General features: G+C 37.8%; 2 protein-coding genes across 4 annotated transcripts; both read right to left on the minus strand.

The window, feature by feature from the left end:
* Positions 1–5,111: 5,111 nt before the first annotated feature.
* Positions 5,112–7,334, minus strand: LOC306904593 (cytochrome P450 2J2-like; the record flags this gene model as incomplete). The annotated part of the gene is made up of 7 exons (XM_079474579.1): positions 5,112–5,314; positions 5,416–5,557; positions 5,655–5,831; positions 6,110–6,270; positions 6,372–6,515; positions 7,065–7,227; positions 7,320–7,334. 7 exons carry the CDS (start codon positions 7,332–7,334, stop codon positions 5,112–5,114), a joined length of 1,005 nt encoding a protein of 334 aa, XP_079330705.1.
* On the minus strand, positions 7,172–21,245 carry LOC306904416 (cytochrome P450 2J2-like). 3 transcript variants are annotated; one of them, XR_013787631.1, is made up of 10 exons: positions 20,839–21,245; positions 20,295–20,457; positions 20,041–20,190; positions 19,726–19,886; positions 19,387–19,563; positions 19,021–19,162; positions 18,754–18,941; positions 18,437–18,578; positions 16,516–16,883; positions 7,172–7,620 (listed from the first exon to the last, which is right to left on the minus strand). XR_013787631.1 is itself a non-coding variant. In XM_079474291.1 (9 exons), the coding sequence occupies exons 1-9, from the start codon at positions 21,049–21,051 to the stop codon at positions 16,708–16,710; spliced, it is 1,512 nt and encodes a 503-aa protein (XP_079330417.1). In that variant the 5' UTR covers positions 21,052–21,245; the 3' UTR covers positions 15,010–16,707. The 3 variants fall into 3 exon arrangements, 2 of the variants coding, with proteins under 2 accessions (XP_079330417.1, XP_079330418.1); XM_079474291.1 differs by lacking the exon at positions 7,172–7,620 and having other exon boundaries at positions 15,010–16,883; XM_079474292.1 differs by lacking the exons at positions 7,172–7,620; positions 20,295–20,457 and having other exon boundaries at positions 15,199–16,883; positions 20,839–21,210.
* Between the last annotated feature and the right edge of the window lie 355 nt (positions 21,246–21,600).

Raw genomic sequence — 21,600 nt, forward strand, 5'->3', positions numbered from 1 at the left:
ACCATTGTCAACCCCCTGCACTTAATAACAGCTCAATAACATGCCCAGGAGGTTTTTACTTTTGATGGATCATAATCCATCCGACCCCCGGGATTCCATGAGTCCGCCCGATTAACGCTCTCTCCATAAAGTAAGACAGTTCCTGGGGCTGGCGGGATACAACAGGCGCTTCGTGCCCAACTATTCAGACCTCACCAGCCCGCTGACTGATCTTACTAAAAAGGAGGCAACAGATCTGGTCCAGCGGTTGGAGCAGTTACCCAGGTGAAGGCTGCCCTGTGTGGCAGGCCGCTTTTACACTCCACTGACTTTTCTCTCTTTTTCTTGTTGCAGACTGACGGGTTCGGACAGGGGTCTGGGCTGTGTAGTGGCCCAGGAGGAGGCGGAGGAGGAGCGGACTGTGCTGTACATTAGTGGCAAGCTTTTGAAGAGAGAGACTCTGTTCGGACCACGCCTCTCTGCAGTGGTTCCACTGCATGAACGATACCAAACACCCGGATCACCCGTTGGTATCTGGCCTTACAGCCTTTTAAGTTCCAGGTGGTCCACAGGCGAGTGCACAGATGGCTGTGGCCGACTTCCTCTCCAGGAATGGGGGGGGGGCTGCAGGCCGGGGGAAATCGGGCGGTGGAATGGTGCGAGGGGGGCGTGGTTTAGCGAGGTCTGAAGCCGGAGAGAGAGCTGGGAGACGAGCGGTGAGTAAGTGGAACACCTGGAAACAATCAATACCTGTGTCTCATTCCAGTAAAGGCACGGAGAGAACAGATATAAGGATGGTTCAATCCTTAACCGGGGAGAGAGAGACGGACTGACTACGGGCTCGACGCACATGGACACTACTGCTTTGGAAAGCTCTAGGAGCACTTTGCTCTTTATTTACCCGCTCTCAGCATGCTGATGGAACAGCCGCCTGTGTTTTTGTGTTGAACTGAATTTCTACCGTGCTGTTAAATAAGAATAAAGCCTGTGTCAGTCCAATCCAACCTCGTCCTCTTCCTTCCTAAACATTGAACCCCGTTACAACTATATAATAGTATAGGCTACTATAGTATACTACAATTTACTACTGTATTTTTAAATACAGATGGCAGTTACTAAACTAACTCTTTTATGTTACTAATTACATTTACATTTACATTTAGTCATTTAGCAGACGCTTTTATCCAAAGCGACTTACAGATGAGGAAACATTGGAAGCAATTCTAACAACATAGGCAACAAAATACATAAGTGCATCAAACTAGTCCATTAAAGCCTAGCACACAATAAAAAGCTAAGAATAGTGAGGTTAGTAATTTTTTTTTTTAAAGAAGGAAAGGGAAGAGAATTAGGAAAAATCAATCAGCGACATGTTGACGGAAGAGATGCGTTTTTAGGCGTTTTTGAAAGATGGCAACCGAGTCTGCTGATCTTGTAGCAGCTGGTAGATCATTCCACCAATGTGGAACAGATCCAGAGAAGGTACGGGAGAGTGACTTTTTTCCTTTTTGAGATGGTACCACTAGTCGTTGTTCCTTTGCAGACCGCAGTGATCTGGCAGGAACATAGATCTGCATTAGCGAGTGGAGATACGATGGTGCAGATCCGGTGTTGGTCTTGTAGGCCAGGAGCAATGGCTTCAGGTTTTAATTAAACCTGAAGCCATTACAACAACAAATATAATTTAGGGTAAATCAGTAAAATCCTTATTTATAATCTGTATACTGTAAATTTTCTTTCCTCAATGGCATATACAGACATGCTCAAATTTGTTGGTACCCTTACAGCTAAATGAAATAATCCTTCATTCTTCCTGAAGAGAGATGAAATTAAAAGCTCTTGTATCATGAATACTTGCATGCCTTTGGTATGTCATAGAATAAAGCAAAGAAGCTGTGGAAAGAAAATAGCCTGACTGGAATTTGTTAAAATTCATATTGACAAGCCACAATCCTTCTCGGAGAGTGTCTTTTGGACAGATGAGTCAAAACTGGAGGTTTTTGGAAAAATCTAGTTTTCAAAAGTAAAACATGGAGAAGGCTTGGTAATGATTTGGGGCTGCTGTGCTGCATCTGGCACAGGGTGCCTTGAACATACTGCCCAGTGTCAGAAAGCTCTGTCTCAGTTGCAGGTCATGGGTCCTCCAACAGGATAATGACCCAAAACACACAGCTAAAATCACCCAGAAATGGACAAGAGCAAAACATTGGACTATTCTGAAGTGGCCTTCAGAATAAAACTTGCACCCATCAAACCTGAGACAGCTGGAGCAGATGGCTCAGGAAGAGTGGGCCAAACTACCTGTACAGGTGCAGAAGTTTCACTGAGAGCTACAGAAAACCTTTGCTTGCAGTGATTGCTTCTAACAACAAAATATTAGGTTAGGGGTCCCATCATTTTTGTCCATGACATTTTCATTTGTTTTAATATATACAATATTATGTTGAATAAAATATCAAAAGCAAAGTCGGATTTCTATTAAATATGGAATAAGCAATGATGGATGCCAATTACTTTGGTCAGTTTCAAGTTATTTCTGAGAAAATTGTGCATTCTTTATTTTTGAGGAGGGGCTCAAAGTTACAGGAGAGAATGGCAACATATTAATTATGATTGTACTGATTTGAATCCTTTTATCATTCGTTCAACCAATTTGTTCAAACTGCATCTGAATCGCTAGCTGCATTTCCATTACGCTTCAAAATGTGCAAATTGAAATAGAGCATTGAAAATAAGCCCAATGGCATCGTATTTAATCAACATGGAGGTGAATAAATGTGTTTTTATTATTTCTGGGTGATCAAGCTGTTTCAATGCTAATGTCTAAAATAACATAATTATTATTTGAAAAATGTAGACATTTAAGCATACACTACGCGTGGCACTGCGCATAATTTGTATGGATGGGGACTTCGAGTGGTCCCCATTGAAAAATCCAGGCTGGGCTCCGCATCTGCTGGTGAAGAAAATGTAAAACGATGCAGCAGAGAAGAGAAAAAGAGGAAGAGCTCCATTCGTGCCAGTTGCCCCCCAAGACACACTCTTCTTCCTAAAAAACAAATAAAAAGAAACTATCTTTCAACTGTAACAAAACACCATGCATTTGCCTTACACATACACAATCCTCAACTTTATGAGTTTGCAATGGCCTTGATTCTCAAGGTCTCCAAACTAGATTTTGCTTGGGGACCCTCCCAAGGAGAATAATAAAGCTTCACTGTTTGCAATGTAAGTAGTTTTTTCTGTGGATAGGAACTTTGTCTTGAAACGGTTTTGTAGTACCTAAAGAGAAAGGCGCAAAGGCATCTCTCCTCCTAAATGTTCCCTCTGCATCCAGGAAGTGATTGGGATTAAAAGAGTGAGGTGTCTCCCACTCTGATTCATCAAACAGCACTGATGTCAAACTGCCAATCACCACTGTGCCCTGCAGAACCAAAACAAGGGAATGAGTACACAATGTAACACATTTAAAATAAAGTTGTGTTTCACTTAAATTTTTACGCTTTCTTTAACTGTTTGAATACAAATATCACATTATCTTTTTACCATAAAATTACCAAAAAATATTTTCACACATTTATACATTTCGGTATTATTTCTCGTACAGAGAAATTACAAGGTACTTAACACTGAGCTCAAAACAACAGTTTAACATAACAGTTAGTAGAAAATAAAACTTCAGAAGTGTACATTTGATCTTTCCTGTTTTTTATGACTAATACTGACTTCACAAGTTCTAGATGTAGTCACCCATCATCGCTTCATATGTGAACATTTATACAGTTTTTGTTTATTTGCAGTATATCAATATATCGTAAATAATGATACAAGCTAAACATTTTCTTAAGCTAAATATACACTTAAACATTGATGCTTCATGAAAATAAATATTACCACAATAATAAGCACCACAGAATTGTACAAGAACTATAAAAAGGTTGAGCGAAGCAAAAATGTGTTACACTGTGTTATAATTACAAAATTTGTTATGAATCTAAAATGTTTAAACTAGTTAGACACAGTCTAGCTGACCCATATGTTTACAGACATAAGCTGTGTCCGAATTCGCTCCCTATCTCCTATATGCACTATATCTGGTGTCCACCATTTTGTAGTGTTGTCCGAATTCTGAGTAAAAAACTCATTCCCTACATTAGTTTACTACGTTTTACCCACAATGCACTCTGATTTTGAGTGTAAATTTGAGTGTACACTCACTATTTCACATCATACAGCGCAAATCAACGGCTTCATTAGAATCAGCTGGAGGAGTGACCATTAATGCCAGGAATGCATGTTTATACACTTGTGTTTGTTCTTGTTGAAAGTAATTTTCAGCCATGCAGGTGTAATGTAAGCGGTATGACAAATGTCCACAACAGTACACTGTAAAACGTTGCTTTATTTTTTGCAGCAGGTTGCCAGAAACTACTTCAGATTTAATTTACAATTTTTTTATAAATATAAACTTACCTAGTTCTTCTATTTTATTTCATACAATTAGAGTAAATATCTTACGTCGCTTTTCTTATGTAAATGCATCATTAAAAATGTTTTTTTTTATATTTTTACTAGAACACAAGACCAAAATGCTTAGGAAGAATGTCATTTTTTGCTGTTACTATTGCCAGTAATGAGAGGGAGCAATCTCTTCTTGCTCATTTTGAATCTCAAAAATCTTGTGTCGTTTTTTGTGTTAATTAGTTTCCCCAGGTCTTTCTTGTTTCCTTGTTATCCCAGTGTATTTAACCCTTTGCTTTGCCCTTGCCCTTGCCCTTGCCCTTGCCCTTGCCCTTGCCCTTGCCCTTGCCCTTGCCCTTGCCCTTGCCCTTGCCCTGACACTCTGAGGAGATCGCCTCTAATCGCTTGGAGTTTACTGTGGCTGTCCAGAGCCCACTCGCAAGATGGCCGCTGCTCCAGAGCCCGACTGCCGGGATGACCGCCAGTCCAGAGTTAGCTGACAAGTTTTACAGTGTACTGTCAAATGCAAGGTATATTCTGTCAGTGTCCGAAACCAATCACTCATTTTCATTCGCTTCCCCATATAGTGGATTATTTAACATTGGATTAAATAGTGAATGAGTGAACGACTTAACTAATTCAGAAGCAGCAGCAATAAAGTACTTTAAACTTTAGTTTAGGCCCACCTTTGGTATAGAGTATTTTCCTATGTGAGTATCTTCTGCAGCAGCCCGAACCATATTTAATGGGACAATATTTCCAAATCTTTGGATTTCATGAATGACAGCATTGGTGTAAGGCAGTTTGTCTCTGTCTGATAAAGATGGGTGCCGTGTCCCCAACACAACACGATCAATCTCCTCCTGAACTTTTACTAAAGATGCAATAAAAGTAGTCAAATGCAAAATGAGTATATAACAAACTACTCAAAAAACCCTACAGTAAAAAAGCCAGATGTTTTGTTATTTCTCTTACCCTGTATCTCAGGATTTTTTATCATGTAGAGAAGACCCCAGTACAGAGTGGTGGAGATGGTCTCAGTTCCTGCCACAAACAGATCCAATGTAGAGGAGCAAAGGTTCTCTACATCAAATGAAGATGCTGTATCATGTTGCCACTAGACATCATCAATAAGAGACATTTAATGTAATATCTGTTGTTAATACACAGCCGTACAATTGCACTTATGGACATACCCCTAGAAAGTTTCTTACTTTTTCCATTTCACCAAGAAAGCAGTCAATGTAGTCTCGGGGATTCGATGGATCATAGTCCACTCTGTGTGAATGCACATTCTCTCGCACAAATTTAATAATCTCTTTCCATAGAGCAAATATTTTCTGGTGTGGTCCAGGCACTCGTTTCATGATCCATGGGAATATGTTATAAAGCTAAAGAAAGAAGAACAAAATACATAAATATATAATTTTAGTACAAATACAGTCAAGTTTATAAATAGCTAGTTGACAGATTAATATGCAAATTAGTTAAAAATAAAAATATTATTTATAAAAAAATAAAAAAATATGAAACAATGTAATATTTACACTTTGTTTTCTAAATGTTGCAATGTCACATGATTTATTCGTCAACTAAACCCAAGTATTCATTGTTTGTCTCTATGTATCTGCTTACGCCTATTTGTTGGCAAAAATAAGAAAATTTTGACCTGATCCCAGAAGTTTCCTCCCAAAATCGCCACGTCATTGATCTTGTTTAACAGAGACTGGAATTGATTGTCGCTGTATTCAAATCGATGACCATACACAAAGACACAGATCACATTTGACACAGCGTTGTTCAGCAGGACGTGAGGGTCAAATGGTCTTCCTGGACATGTTACAATAAATGTAAAGTTACTGTCATATATTGTCTTTCAATTCCATGTGTTTAGAAAATATTAATTGATAATAAAATGTATTACAACACACCCTGCTCATTTGAAATGGCCTCATTAAGAAAGCGACATTCAAGATGGATGGATGGCTCAAAACTTTTCTTTCCCAATCCAAAATTCCGAAGTGTTGAGAGAGCAAATCTCCTCTGTTGCTTCCATTTATAACCACTGGAGGCACCTATACCTGTTCACTCTTTCTGTGTTAATTTTGCAAAATTGAATTGTATTCTCATTTTAATGTATTAATACTAAGAAATGTATCGATTTTAATTTAAAAGATTCTATTCAGATCATGTCTATAGTGTTTTCCATCAAAACAAAAACAATCAGTCAACTCTTTGACATAATTTTAATGTAAAACAGTGAAAAGGGAAATAAAAATACAAATATATATATATATATAAGTTTTAACTGTGGGAAACATTGTACTTAACTATATTTCATAAATATTGCTTCTAACTTTGAACTAACGTACATTAAAACTCTAGTTCTTCTCTAATTTTACAAATCTATTGCTCAAATATTTTATTTAGAAGCAAGAACATTGCAGCTTTTGAAAGAAGTAGTTCACCCAAAATTCTATCATCATTTGCTCACCCTCCAGTTGTTACAACTTAAGATAAAGTTAAGATAGTTTAATTGAAGTTTTTATAACTAAGTGATGACTAAATATTCGTTTTTGGGTGAACTATTCCTTTCATGTATTTAAGCATTAACAGGTTCTCACCGTTGTCTCCAAATATGTCATTGATCAAAGGTATGTTGGGGCGATCGACGAAGTTTTCACCTTGTTGCACATAAACCTGCCGGACTTGTTTGTACCCGTTCAACACAACAAATCTTGCTCCGAAAATGCGAACGCTGAAGACATTTCCGTATTTTTCTGCAAACTGAAAAAGAGTGAGAAATGTGTGGTGATGCACACTAAACCATACTTGAAATAGCATACAGCCTAATGTGTCGTTTTTAGTATATAGCCAACAAGCTGACCTTTCATGACGTGAATTTTGGTTTTCATATTGAACACCGTCACCTTTTCCACAGATGTCCGGAGGTTAAACAATTTGTCAGATTTATTGTTGAAATTACCTTTACCAGCTGGAGATGAATCCTTGTGTGATCGATATGATGAAGGGCTCCAATAATAGGCAAAGACCAGGGTCCCGGAGGAAAGTCTTTCGGCGCCTTATTTCTTATGTAATCATTCAATATCATGAAAACACACGAAAATAATAAAACAGTTTTAATATCAAGCCACTTGTAAAAGTGCGCAGGGTCCATGTCTGACAAGTATTTGCCCAATTTTTGTCGAGTGCAAATATTTAACGCAGTGTCTATTTACACAAAGTGCATATAGCATCTTGTAAGCAGACGCTATTTACACGAACTTCTTTTGTCGCCAGTGGGTGCTCGGAGTCCGCACATTACCATGTCCCCGAACCAAAAACACACCCCACAGCCACAGGCGACATGCGTGTCATATATATATATATATATATATATAACACAAAAATACTGTAAATATTTTTCAGACTCACAACGAACAATTCTTCATGTCTATAACTTAGTTTACAGAGGAGCATGTCACAAGAAATGAAAAAAATTTGTAAATTTGGCTTCTGTAAATTTTGTGTCATAAATAATGCACACTAGGCCTATACGTTTTCACTTAAATGTTCACTTCACTCTTATTATTATTTTTATGTACCATTAGCAAATTATAACATTTACAACAACTACGGTTTAAAATCCGACGAATAGTTTTTTGCTTCAGAAATTATAGAGAAAAAACATACGAAAACATCCTCAACATCCTGAATACTTTTATATCTTTAACAGAGGCCGAATAAAAATATTACACATAGGGCCCTTTTAAGTCATAACATTGCTTCAAGAATACATTTAATAGTAAATATAACTTTGAAATAGTTCTAAAATAGAATTAACAATTATATTGCTCCAGATCTTCAGTTCAAATTCAACTCTACATCAATAAAACTTAATTTAAAACATTTTGACATTTCTAGTCATCAGTTAGCTAAAGTCCAACGAACAATTCATATTGCACCAAATCTTCAGTCAAAATCGGAGCTTAATCACAAGAAAATAACAACATATATCTATAGCTGTTATGGATGTGGACAGAACCCAAGCGCAGGCAGACATGTGTCGAACAACAAGACTTTATTTCAAAACAAAGACCCTCGATGGGGAAAACATGAACACAAACAAGACTGGAAACTAAAACTTCCCACAAGGGGGACAAAACAAACAAGGTCTTAAGAATAACAAACTAAGTCCACAAACTCGAGTCCAGGGAACAGGAACACGGGTAATCCAGACAGACGACGGGTAAATGTGCAAAGTGTGCAAAATGCTAAATGAACCGACAAGAGACAGAGGGAAACTGGGGCTTGATAAAGGGAAACAAGGACTGATGACACAGGGAGAGTGGCGGCAGGTGACATGGATGAAACACTAAGGGAAAGCTAACAGGAGGATTGCACGAGGCAGGTGAGGGGACTGAAACACTAAGGGAAAGATGGATCAGGGCTGGAGACAAGACTAACACTAATGGACCGCTAACCGGGGAAACAAGGGGGCGGGACTAAAGGACGTGACACCGGAGAGAGAGCATGGCTTCTCAAACCAAAACAATGCTCTTTCTCCGCACAAAACACATGGGACTGACATGATCCTTCCACAAGACTCGAAAACCGAGACAAGGAGAGGCAGGATCATGACAATAGCTTCTTTAAGAAAAATATTATGCACAATGCGCAATGTTGTAACCTCAAAATACATTTTTTGAAATCAGCTCTCCTTGAGCAAATTATAACATTTTAATTAAACTTAATTATTTGTGCTTCGACCAGCTAGACAAGCCATTTTTTACATACGCCGCATATGAGTCTTGCTTGTGTGAGGAAGATGGGAGTGTGGCACGCATGTCTTTTGCTTTACAGCAGAGTTCACAAGATACCTTGTTTTTGGTAGCATTATGCTGCAGGGAAATGTTCGATAGTTCTGCTTCTGCCTACCGCCTTTACATCAACGGCTGTTCACTTGTAGAAATACTACTTAGGCCAACTGAAGAGATGCTATAGGTCAATTGAAGATTTCATTTTAATTACGATCCTGTCCGTATGCGAAATTTAAAGACCAATTGACCTTATCGCAACGATTCACCATGCCCACTGTTTGCAAGGTCAACGACTTTATCTGAATTACGACTCGCAAGATCAACCAATCAGAGAGTCACAAGGATTATAAAAGCATTTTTGATTGGAAAAAATTGATTGAGAAACATATGCCGTTTTTCTGCAGGATAAGTTATGCCGCTAACCAATTCTTATAAAATGTTGCATGTTAATAGCCAAATTACCCCATAACGTTTATTAATGGTAGTTCTGATCAGATTTAAAATAAGAAATAACTTATATTGAGAGACAGTAATTTAATTATTTCCTGCCATATAAACTCTGCAATCTGTGTCTGTGCAATCTGCAAAAAAACCCCAAAAAGATTAGTTCACCTAGTCCACCGGTCCAAGTCGTTCGTTCTTCTGTCTTGTGAAAACCCCGTCTATGCAGACTGTCCTAGAAACAGAAATGATTAGTTCATCTCCCGATGGGTTTGAGTCGTTCGTTCTTTTGTCACGTTAAATGACAGATGCATGTACTGTATTACATACAAAAATAACTGATTTCATGACTTCCCTTATAGATTTGAATGTGTGTTTTTAACTCTTTCATTTCCATAGTGTTATGTATTTACAATGAATTACCAATTTTGAGTCAGTGAGGTATGCAATAAAGATTTATAGGTTGTTCTTTAACTAAAAAGTCTCATGCATATAGTTATTTTTAGGTTTATTAGAAATTCTTTATCAAATAAAGCTACACATATATATCTTTACTCCATGATTTTTTTGTCACATCTCTTACTGTATGACAAGCTGGTCAAGTATGCATTCTATAGCTCTAAACCCATTAGAACTGCTATATAAACAAGCACTTACAATTTTGGATAAAAAATCCCTTAGTTTTCACCTTTGTCACATCTTATGTAAGTATGACTTGCTCAGCTGGGAAAACTTCATTAAGTTTAAAAATGGCTGTTCGGTTTATAAAATCAAGCATAGTGTATCTCCTCCTCCCGTGGCTGATTTTCAATTCACCAAATGAATGCTTCAGGACGACAGAAACTGTGTTTTGATCTGAAAGGTTCCCATCAGTGCTATACAGAAGGAGAGTTGGTGTGGTTGTGTTCATTTTAATCGCCTCAAGCCATATGTGTCTATTTCGTTTGCAGGGGTACAAGAGTGGCAGAAAGGGAAAGGGTATCGAATGACTGGTGGAAGTGAGGAGACCGTGTTGCCGTCTGAACCTGCACTGCCGTCTGACCCTGAGATGTCTCCTGACCTCTAGCTGCCTCCCGTTTCGGCGCTGTCTGCTAATCCTGTGGTGAATTCTGCTCAGATCTCTGGCCTGGAGTTACTTGCTGGCCCTGAATTCATTTTTAATGAATACACAAATAAATCCATGAAGAAAAAAAAAGTATTTATTATTTTATTTCCTTATGTATTATTTATTATTTATTTATCTCCTGATTTATTTACTTATACATTTATTTATTTATGTATTTCTTTGTCTGTATGCTAATTAGTGGGGGCTTGTTTCACAGACATTAGGAATCGAAAACAGAGTGGCGGTGCTGCTGAAGCTTTGAGACCACATGCTTAAAATATAACGCATATTTCATAGATGCTGCTCTTAGATACTGATTAATGAAAAGTCATCAATTGGATTCAGGGATTCAGGATTAAATCAAACCAGAAGTGCATGTTTATGAAAACGCAGTGAGAGTGTCCATCATGTCCATTCAAACAGCACCGTTAGATAGCCTTCAGGTACAACTCAAAAAATATTATTATCATGAAAAAAGGGCAATTGGTCTCATTCACTGAGCATGGGTACGCACAAATTTGTGCGTGAAACCTGCGTACGAACGCTTTCACTAGCAAATCATGATTCACAAAAATGTATTCTAAATATATAGAAAAGATAGGAACAGTTGAAAGCACACATACTTAATCTCAGGATAATAGTTATATTTTTTAAATAATATAAATATATAGGCCTATATTGACCCATCAATGCAGATGACCTGAAGGCCACTATCAAAGCAACCTGAGCTTCCATTACACATCCCGGAACGCAAAGTCTTTGTACTTGATTCGTTAAAAAGTACAGCAAAGCACTGTGAAATTTCTGTCACATTAATGTCTGCTAAACATTTTGGAATGTATAGTGGTTGTGTATAGTTGTCCCACGGTCAGAATTGAACACTTGGCCTGTCTTCTGTACCCTAATCTTTCTACTTGTCATGGACATAATGTATCAGTTGTATTCATTGATTAATTGAATAATTCAGTCTAAACCAATTATATTGTGTGAATACATTTTGTAGACATATGTAGTACATATTTATATACATTATAATTCTTGTCTTTTTCCTACAGCAATTTCTAGAAGACCAGAGCCTCTTTGTCTTTGGGGATTGAAACTTAAGACGGTTGGACTCTGGGTTCCGTTGATGTACCATTTCATTCAGACGGGACAAGCTGTGGCATTTTCCTTTTGATGGATAGTTTCCAACTAGCATGCCAATTTATGCCAATTATTCAAATGTGCCCAAGGTATTTCTTTTTGTATAATTTTTTCATATCTGTCCAAAGTAGGGCTGCACCGAATGTTCATCAACCGAAAATCGCACAGAAAGAGAGAGAGAGAGAGAGAGAGAGAGAGAAACACCACCGGGCGCGACATCCTTTGACATCACTGTGCGTGGACACAATTCCCTGCACTAAACAGCTTGTAAAAGTCTGTGCCGGCCACGATTTCACCTTCTGAGAGAACAATCAGCTTTTGTGGGCGGAATTTGGAGGAGAGACTTGAACTGAATTGCTTGCATGGATGTATTTTTTTCCAATCATATTGCAGTGTAGCCTCAAATAAAATAAAGGTTTATTCATAGTTGATAATGTTGAAGGACACTTGTTGTACAGTACATTCTCTGTACATTTTTATTGGCCTATTTTTATTTGGCTTCGGCCAAGAATTTTCGTCCCGTGTTCAAAGAGGTCATATGCTAAAGTTTGCCTTAATCATTGCGTAGGTAGGCGAATAGTGGGAGGTCCATTAACACCCGGTTGTTAAACAACATGGTTGGAGGATAAAGAGTTGGAACCATTGCTGAGGGCCATCTGTGGGAATAACCGTGAGGTGTCCTGCTCTGTGTGTAGGAAGGCGTTTAGCGTAGCCTCGTTTATCTTTCTAATAAACCTTGCATTGGGTTAGTCATTCAATTAATTATCTTGTGGTTCGTTCCCAGCCATCTAAATTATGTTCATTAAAGGGGTCATTTGACACAGCTAAAACGAATATTATTGTTTGCTTAAGATGAAATACAATCATGTATACACGATTTAAGGCAGGGGTCCCCAGGTTCAGGCCTGGAGGTCCGGTGTCTTGCAGAGTGTAGCTTCAACCCTAATCAAACACACCTGAAGGACCTAATCAAGGTCTCACTAGGCACAGCAGAAACTTGCAGGCAGTTCTATTGAGGCAGGTTGGAGCTAAACTCTGCAGGACACCGGCCCTCAGTTTTAAGGTTTATAATAGCTATATTTTCCACATACCGAGTATGTTTGTATCTCCTCTTGCTCCGCCTCTCTGAAAAGCGGTGATATTTTACAAAGCTCACCACTCTGAAAAGCAAGGTGTGCTATGATTGGCCAGTTCACTAGTGCATAGTGATTGGTCGGAAACTGCACGGATATGCAACATCATATTCGGAACATCAGGTTCCAAAACTACTGACAGGGGATAAAATGGCATCAATTCCTCCTTATCAAATCTGATCCGGAAAATCAGGTGTGAAGAGTAATTGACTATAAACAAACAACCATATACATCATACAGCGTTTGTGTGAGATAGAAACAAATTCGCATTACAGCTGGGAAACATAATAAATACTGCAAGTGCTTCGGCCCTTCTTGATCAAACAGTGTTACACCATGTCTCGTCACCACTCAACAAAGACAATAAACCCCATTATAAACACGACATTCGTTGCCCCTAGTTGGAACATAATAACTGATTATTAGGACTTATGTTGTCTTTTTTTCCACGTTGTGCGCGTGTTTGCATTAGCATATCACACAAAGAAACAACAATATCAAACTCAACTCGCGTTAGTCCTTAACAAAGTCTTTTACAAAGAAAATATACTTACAGGCTGCGAATCTGAAGCGCCAGACAGTCCTTGCGGAGTTTTAACTGTTGGAATTGCCACACTTTTTAACAAAAGCTTCGATGTATTGCCGGTCTTGATCTCTCCCAGGTTCGTGAAGCAATCATCTGTGAAATAAGCTGCACACACTTGAATATTCGGACTGTACTTTTCTGGAACAGTATTGTACATAAAATGTAACCATTTGTTTTTAGTTGCCTCGTATTTTGGAAGGGCAAACAAAGAGGCTGTCATTTCACAACAAAACACACAGCGCAGACGACGGTACAATGAGATTTACAAGACCACCCACATTTCTTGCGTTTACATTTGGGCGGTCTTAGTCAAATAGTTTTACGAACTGACGTAGATTCGTAGGGGTGTGGTTACACGAGACGTTTCAGGCAGGTCTGAGCATTTCTTTCTAGATAAAATACATATTTTGTTCCAACACCTACATTTTTGCAGTTTTACGTGTCTAATACATGCATGGGCAACTTATAACACACAGACAAATGAAAACACGTATTTCCGGCGAATCACCCCTTTAATAAGGAGTTATCACAAACTAGGACTGTTTGGTTGTGCTATCTTACAATTATTATATAGTTAATGTAAGTTAAACTGTCGCCAATGTAACGGATTAAAACAAAAAAAAGGTCTTAAAATGTATAGAAAGTGTCTTAAAAAAGGTCTTAAAAAGTATTAAATTTAGCTCTATGATTCTGTATATACCCTGAATATGTTTGTCTTTTTTAAGATGGTTCTGTAAAGATTCTTAATAATTAAAAGTAAAGTATGAAATGAATTTCACCCTTGATTTCACCCAAAATGTATGTCTTCGTTCTTCGGTCAATAAGCATAGAGGAGTTTTGAGATAAACAATCCAGGGGTTTGGATTCTCCATTTCAACAACGTTCAATTCTTTCAAAAATACAGTTTCAGTTCAGCTTCAAATTGCACAATCACAGTCGATGAAGTGTCTCGTCTAACAAAACCATAAGTTAGGTAATGTTTTAATTTTTCAATCTAGATGAGACCCTTATTCGTCAGCTGTACAGTTTAAAGCTGCACTGAAACTGTATTTTGCGCCTCAGCGCATTGATCCCTGTTGATGTACATTATATGGAGGAAAGCCCTGGATTGTATTGCTGTCTGACAGAAGAAAGACACATCTTGGAAGCATTTTTTATTTCAAAATGGAGTTCGCCTTTAAAACCACACTATATAACTTTTTCTGTGATCTCATGTACCAGCTTAATATACTGTACATGTTAATGACTTAAAAAATCTCTCCATGTTTTCCCCAGAATGCAGAGTCCTTGCTGCAGGAGGTGAAGACCTTCTACAAAAACAAATGACATCGACAGGTTAAGACAAAATATTAAAGACACATTTTTAATGAATGGTAAGAAATAAACAACACTTTGAAAAGTGTTTTGTGTCCGTTTCTATTAATTTTAATTTTGACTATTTACAATAACATTTTACATGAACAATCTTCTCATTCATTGTAAAACTGACACTGCTGTGCATTACACTAAGTGATCTTGCAACTTTTCTTACTGACTAGCATCTTTTATTTTTATTTGTTACATCAAATACAATATTTCAGTTTACCCTTTTATGAGTAGCATTTTACAAGTTTAACACAATACACATCCTGGCATCTTGCTACAGAAATACTGTACTATTAACACAATGTAAACATCATCAGTCAATTAAAACCTAGTGTATATATATATATACAATAGCATCTATTTGTATTAACACTTAGTGTAAATAGCAATGAACACTATTTACACTTAGTGCAAATAAAGTACTTTTTTTCTATTTACACAGATGCAACAATTTCAGGAGGGGCTTTAAATATTGGCAGCGGCTATTTGCACTCAGAGTAAATAGAATCTATTACTATTTGCACCTAGTGTAAATAGCATCCTTTTTTAATACTTATTTAATTACTAAACTCGGACGTCATGTAGTGTGTGGCATGTGATGACATGCACGTGATGTGATGATCCGTCTTCACATGTGGCCATGGCTTCACAACGGCGCTACAGTCACAAAACCAACTGTAAAGTGTTCATGTGAGTCTCAAGTATAATGCACACCACTACAATCCACTGAATTGTGTTTCCCCATGATAATAAGTAATTTTGTGTCATCACATTATTGATGTGTTTTTGTATGCTGTGTTTCTTGAGTAAACTATATTTATCATGTTTTATTTTTGTTAAACACTCATTTGCATATTAAAGTTATTTTTGACACCAGTGTTAATTGATTTATTATTTTTAATATATTACAGTTTACAGTTATAGTATACTGTATATTTGTACTTTATCAACATATTTTAACTTTGGGAAAATGTTTCACTATATTTCATAAATATTGTTTCTAACTTTAATACTAATGTACATTAAAATATAGTGTAAAGAGTATAAAAGTTCCAAACTTTTTTTGCTCAAATATTTTACTTAAAAACAAGAACATAGTAGCTTTTCAAAGTAGTAGTTCACCCAAAAATGTTATCATCATTTGCTCACCCTCCAGTTGTTACAAATGAAGATGTATTAATGAAAGTTTGTATCTAAGCATTTTTGGGTCACAACTGATTTTCATAGTGTCATAGTCTCATAGTGTCTTTTGTCCGAAAGCAGCTTAGTTACAAACTTTCATTGAAATATCTTCATTTGTGTGTAGCACAACATAGAAATGTATACAGTTTTGTAACAACTGGAGGGTGAGCAAGTGATAACAAAACTTTGATTTTTGGGTGAACTATTCCTTTCATGTATTTAAGTATTATAGGTAAAAAAACCTGTAAAAAGTACTTTTGCTAATAAAAATGTAGTGAGATGAAAATTATGATTTATACCTTATAAATAAGTATATTTGTGTCCAGTTTTTTTGTTAGGTATTTTTAGGTAGGCCTAATTATTCAAATTGTTAGCTGTGGATGCATGAATATTGATTTAGAAGGCACAAAGAATAGTACTTAAAGTAAAATATATTTTGAATGTAACAGTCGTATACATGCTGTACTGCAGTAACATACAGCGTTGTTTCATTAACGGGGAGTAAAGCTTATTCTGAATGGCTTTGGGGAAAGGGTCATTCCAAATTTAAAGTCCAGGTTTATCTGTGTTCCAACTGGAGGAGAGAGATTAAAAGACTGAAGAAGAGATGTGAAGAAGAGAAACAGCTCCATACGGGCAAGCGTTTCTCCTGGACAAGACCGTTTTCCTGGGAGGAAAAATAAACACTAAAGTTCATATTGCACATATAGTTGGTGGCAAATGTGAAAATAAACAAACTCTCACAATAAACCTTAGTATTATTTCACAATTTAAAAAGGATCATTCACCGCATAATATCGATTCTATCATCGTTTTCACCCCATCATGACATTTCAAACCTTATCTTACTCCTTCAGAACCCAATAGAAGATTTTTCGAAAACTTTTGGTAAAAGAAAACAATAGGTTATTGTTCGTAACCCCGGTTCTCTGAATCATAGAGAGGAGGAATCCACCTATGGGAAGGCCATCCGTACCTGACCTCTGCAGAAGCGTCCAACTGCACCAAGTCTGGCTTTGACAGACAGGAGTGTGTGTTCCCTATGCCAGATTATGTCACCCAATGCATAAAGGCACCTGCACACGCTACCTTTCCTCAGTGAGCATATTCGGTTCTCGTGCAACAAGCGGGGTAAACTTGATGGACCTCTCCACTCGATGTTTCAGAGAACCGGTGTTACAAACAGTAACCTATTGTTCTCTTTCGACAACTTGTGTTCAAGATACACCTACGGGAGATACGGGCAGCTCCCCGGATGACCTATACACTCACAGCGAGGCTCTGAAAGCCAGAGGACTGTCACCTGAAAAGGCGATGGATGACAAGTCACTATAACAACCCACGTGGGCAGTGAGATATCCCAGTAAATGTATGGATGACATGTGGCAACATTCATACATAAACAAACCTGACAACGCACACAGATATGAACTTATGGTGTCAGGTGGGGAAAAAATGTATAACATGCTAGCGACATGTACAGTATACGCTCGGCCCTGATTAAAGGAGGGATAGAGTAAGCCTTGTAACATCTAGCCGGAAAACTCCCCCAACCAGAGTCCAAGAGAAACAAAGCCTCTGGTAGAGGGATCTCTAAGGCCCCCTTGGGGCTAAAATTTATATGCAATGGATGTAGCTTCCACAAGCCTATGGGAGAGATCTGTTGTTTGGAAAGGGGGTTCCCCGTGTGGTGGAGCCCAGGAAAAAAGAGCGAATAGCTCTTTTTAAAAGCATTAGTCCTGTCAATGTAAACCCGCAGGCCATATAATAACGGGAGTAAAATCCCTGATTGCGTGATGCGGAGGTGCCACCGGTACCGTCCCCTTCTTGAGAAGGGCTAATATTTCTTCTTTCAGAATGTGTTTAAGAAGAGAGAACCCTGCTGAAACGAGGTTTTTTTTGACAACTGAAAACTGTTTTTATAGTGATGTCTATAGTGCGAATCACCCAGTCAGGAGCTGTCATAGACTGCCAGGCTGTTATATAATACTGATGGATTGCATACAATGGCACCATCTAGTGGAACACTATGTGAGGGGTTGTGAGACCAACAGTTTTCTTTAACCAACATTGTTCAAAATATCTTCTTTTGAGTTGGAGAAGAAAGACAGGTGAAATCTCATGAAGGTGAGTAAATGATGACAGAATGTTTTTATTTTGGGGTGAACTATCGCTTTGACATGCTTATCTAGAAATGCTTATAAAAAATAAGAAATTCACCTGCTGAAAACGGAATAAAGGCATCAGGTTTTTCAAAGCTGCCTTGAGTGCTTAGAAAATTTTGTGGGTCAAATAAATATGGTGACTTCCACATCGTCTCATCAGACAGTACGGATGTCAGGTTAGGAATGATCTGTGTACCCTTTAAATACAAAAGCACATTAACATCAGACACTCGAAGATACAACATTACAAAAGACAGACACCATCATAAAGATAATTTATTCTACATATTTAAATTGAAAAAGATTACTGTAATGAGGATACGATCTGGTTATTGTAAACATGAAGCCCATATGGTGCAGGTAAAATCTCACCTTTGGAATAAAATATCCTCCTAATAATGTATTCTCAGTGGTCATTCTTGGCACACTGAGGGGCACAACATTACCCATTCTCTGGACCTCGTAGATGACAGCATTAGTGTACGGCATGTTAGCTCTGTCATCTATGTTGGGTCGGCGGGATTGTCCAATTACCGTGTCTATTTCTATCTGAACCTTTTCTGAATGTGTAAACAAAAATGTACCCATTAAAAGACACACTGTACAACCACTGTTGCCACCATCTCATTGGCAGAATACCTTGGATTTCTGGGTATTTCATCATGTACACAAAGGCCCACAGAAGAGTGGTAGATGTGGTCTCGGTCCCTGCCACAAACAAATCAAGAACGGAGTAATGCAGACCCTCTTCATGAAATCCTGCTTCCTGGTCATCTTTTCTCTATAAACAACACATTTACATTCAAGCATTTGGCAGACGTTTTTATCCAAAGCGACTTACATTGCATTAAACTATAGATATGTGCAATCCCTGGCATCGAACCCATGTCCTTGGCATTACTAACGTCATGCTCTAACCACTGAGACACAGGAAAGCACACAGCGACAAAATAACCAATTATTATAATAAAAAAACTTTTTTGGTTAGAGGATACACAAAAATACCTTTTGGATTTCATTAAGATAGCAGTCAATAAAATCTCTGGGTGATGAAGGGTCCCAGTCTTCATAATGTTTGTCAACCTCTTCCTTAATAAAAGCACGGACTTGTTCGAAGCAGGAGAAAAGTTCCTTGTGAGGTCCTGGAAGAAGATCCATAACACGTGGAAAAGCCCCATAAAGCTAAATGAAGAATAGACAAGCTTCAGAATGGACACATTCACAGGCATGTGCAATTTTTCTAATTTACTATTTCACAATAGTATTTCATTTTGTGACATTTTAGTGTCGTGTTTATCACATTATCGTCAGATTTATTATCATCAACAATGGGCCTGTCAGTACCTGTATCCACACTGATCCTTGTAGTTTGAGGGTTTTAGACAACAGACTGAGCATGTTTAGAAACCTCTGGTCAGTGTACTCGAACCTCCTTCCAAACACCATGGAGCAGATGATGTTGGAGACAGCATTGTTGATAAAATAACAGGCATCAAATGGCACCCCTTAGAGAATAGATTTGATACAAATAATCAGTATTGTCTTGCAATAACATGATCGGAGTTGACATAAGTTTTTGTGTCTTTAAACAAATAAATAATTCGCGTTTCTGACTTCAACAAACTTAAAAGTAACCAAAAAATTCTGTCTACACTGTACCATTGGTATCCATGATGGCCTTGTGCAGAAATTCATACTCTTCCATGATGCTAGATTCCAGGCTTTTCTTTCCCACACCAAAGTATTTAAGAGTACTGAGAGTGAAACGCCTCTGTTGTTTCCAGCTGTAGCCGTTGTTGAAGGTTACACCTGTTGTCAGACATTACAGTGTCACACGGCAATTAAATGATCAGAAATAAGCTGGGAAATGATTTAAGTCATCTATTGTGGATTTCCCCAAGATTGCTTTATACCTTGGCAGTTCATTATCCTTTTAAGCACATCATTACTCGGACGGCCTGTGAAAATGTTTGCCTGGTCGATAAGAGCTTCCTTCACCATGCTGTATTTATTCACAATAACAGTGTTCAGGGTTCCAAAACGCATGCTGAAAATGTTGCCATAGTTTTCAGACAACTGTAGAGAATACGAGAGTTGATTGTGTTGTCATGAACCTGACATACCTACTGTCATATTTTCATAGAACATACCTACTGTATAATATTTTCATAGTCCATGCCCACTGTATAATATTTTCCTAATATTGTATATCCTGCACTTGCTAATTGCACTTCTGGTTAGACCTAAACTACATTTTGTTACACTGTACTTGTATATGTGTAATGACAATAAAGTTGAATCTAATCTAATCTAATCATTAGAATTAAAGGGATGAAAATATATGAAAGAAATAGATTTAAATGTATTCTTTGCCTAAGTTAAAAACAATGCTAAACATTTTTGTCTACAGAAAATTTTGTCAAACTACAGATGCTGCACATGTACATTGTAAATTACCTTCGTCAGGTGAATATGAGGTTGTGTGGCATCCAGATGAAAGATGTTCCCGATGAAAGGTAGAGGTGTGGGCCCAGGGGGGTAGTTTCTGGGTTTTCTGTTTCTCAGATGGTCTGAGATCATGAGCATGAGGAAGAAACACAGCAACAGAGTACCAGTGCATGACCAAAGCTCCGAGGCAATAGGCAGGAGGTTTTTCAGTACCATTTTCATGCGTTTATATCCGCAGCAAAACACGAAGACGCAAAATCTCAACACTGTTCACAGTGTTTCCAGGTTAGCTTTCGTTCTTTGCTCTGTCCCAAATGGCACATTCCAGTCCTGTGTTTTTGTTTACTTCCGGTCCCGTGTACCTTCTCTGAGGAGAAGGGTAATCCTGCACAATCGGCAGGTGCAGTTATAGGACCCCGGTTATAGGACCCTAGTTTTTTGTGACAGCGCCACCTGCCGAACTGGATGATCACCAGAAACAATAATTTGAGATGGATGACATGGACAATGTGATTACCGATATTTAATTAACTTGTATTATATTACGTTTAAACGAAGCAAAGTTTACGTGGCCAAAGTGAGAGCTAACTATCAATTAATAACTAATTCCCATGATTTTAGAATTCGTGTTCTAGTTGCATTAATTAGCCTACTTCGACGTTTTTAACGTAAAAAAATGAGCATGAGAGCATGTTGATGTTAAATCTGTAAGATTTACCTGTAGCTTACTGTCTTAGTGTGAAAACTTGGTTAATCATTGTTTTACCTTAT

Source organism: Barbatula barbatula (assembly GCF_947034865.1).
Source record: "Barbatula barbatula genome assembly, chromosome: 15".
In the NCBI taxonomy this organism is placed as follows: Eukaryota; Metazoa; Chordata; class Actinopteri; order Cypriniformes; family Nemacheilidae; genus Barbatula; species Barbatula barbatula.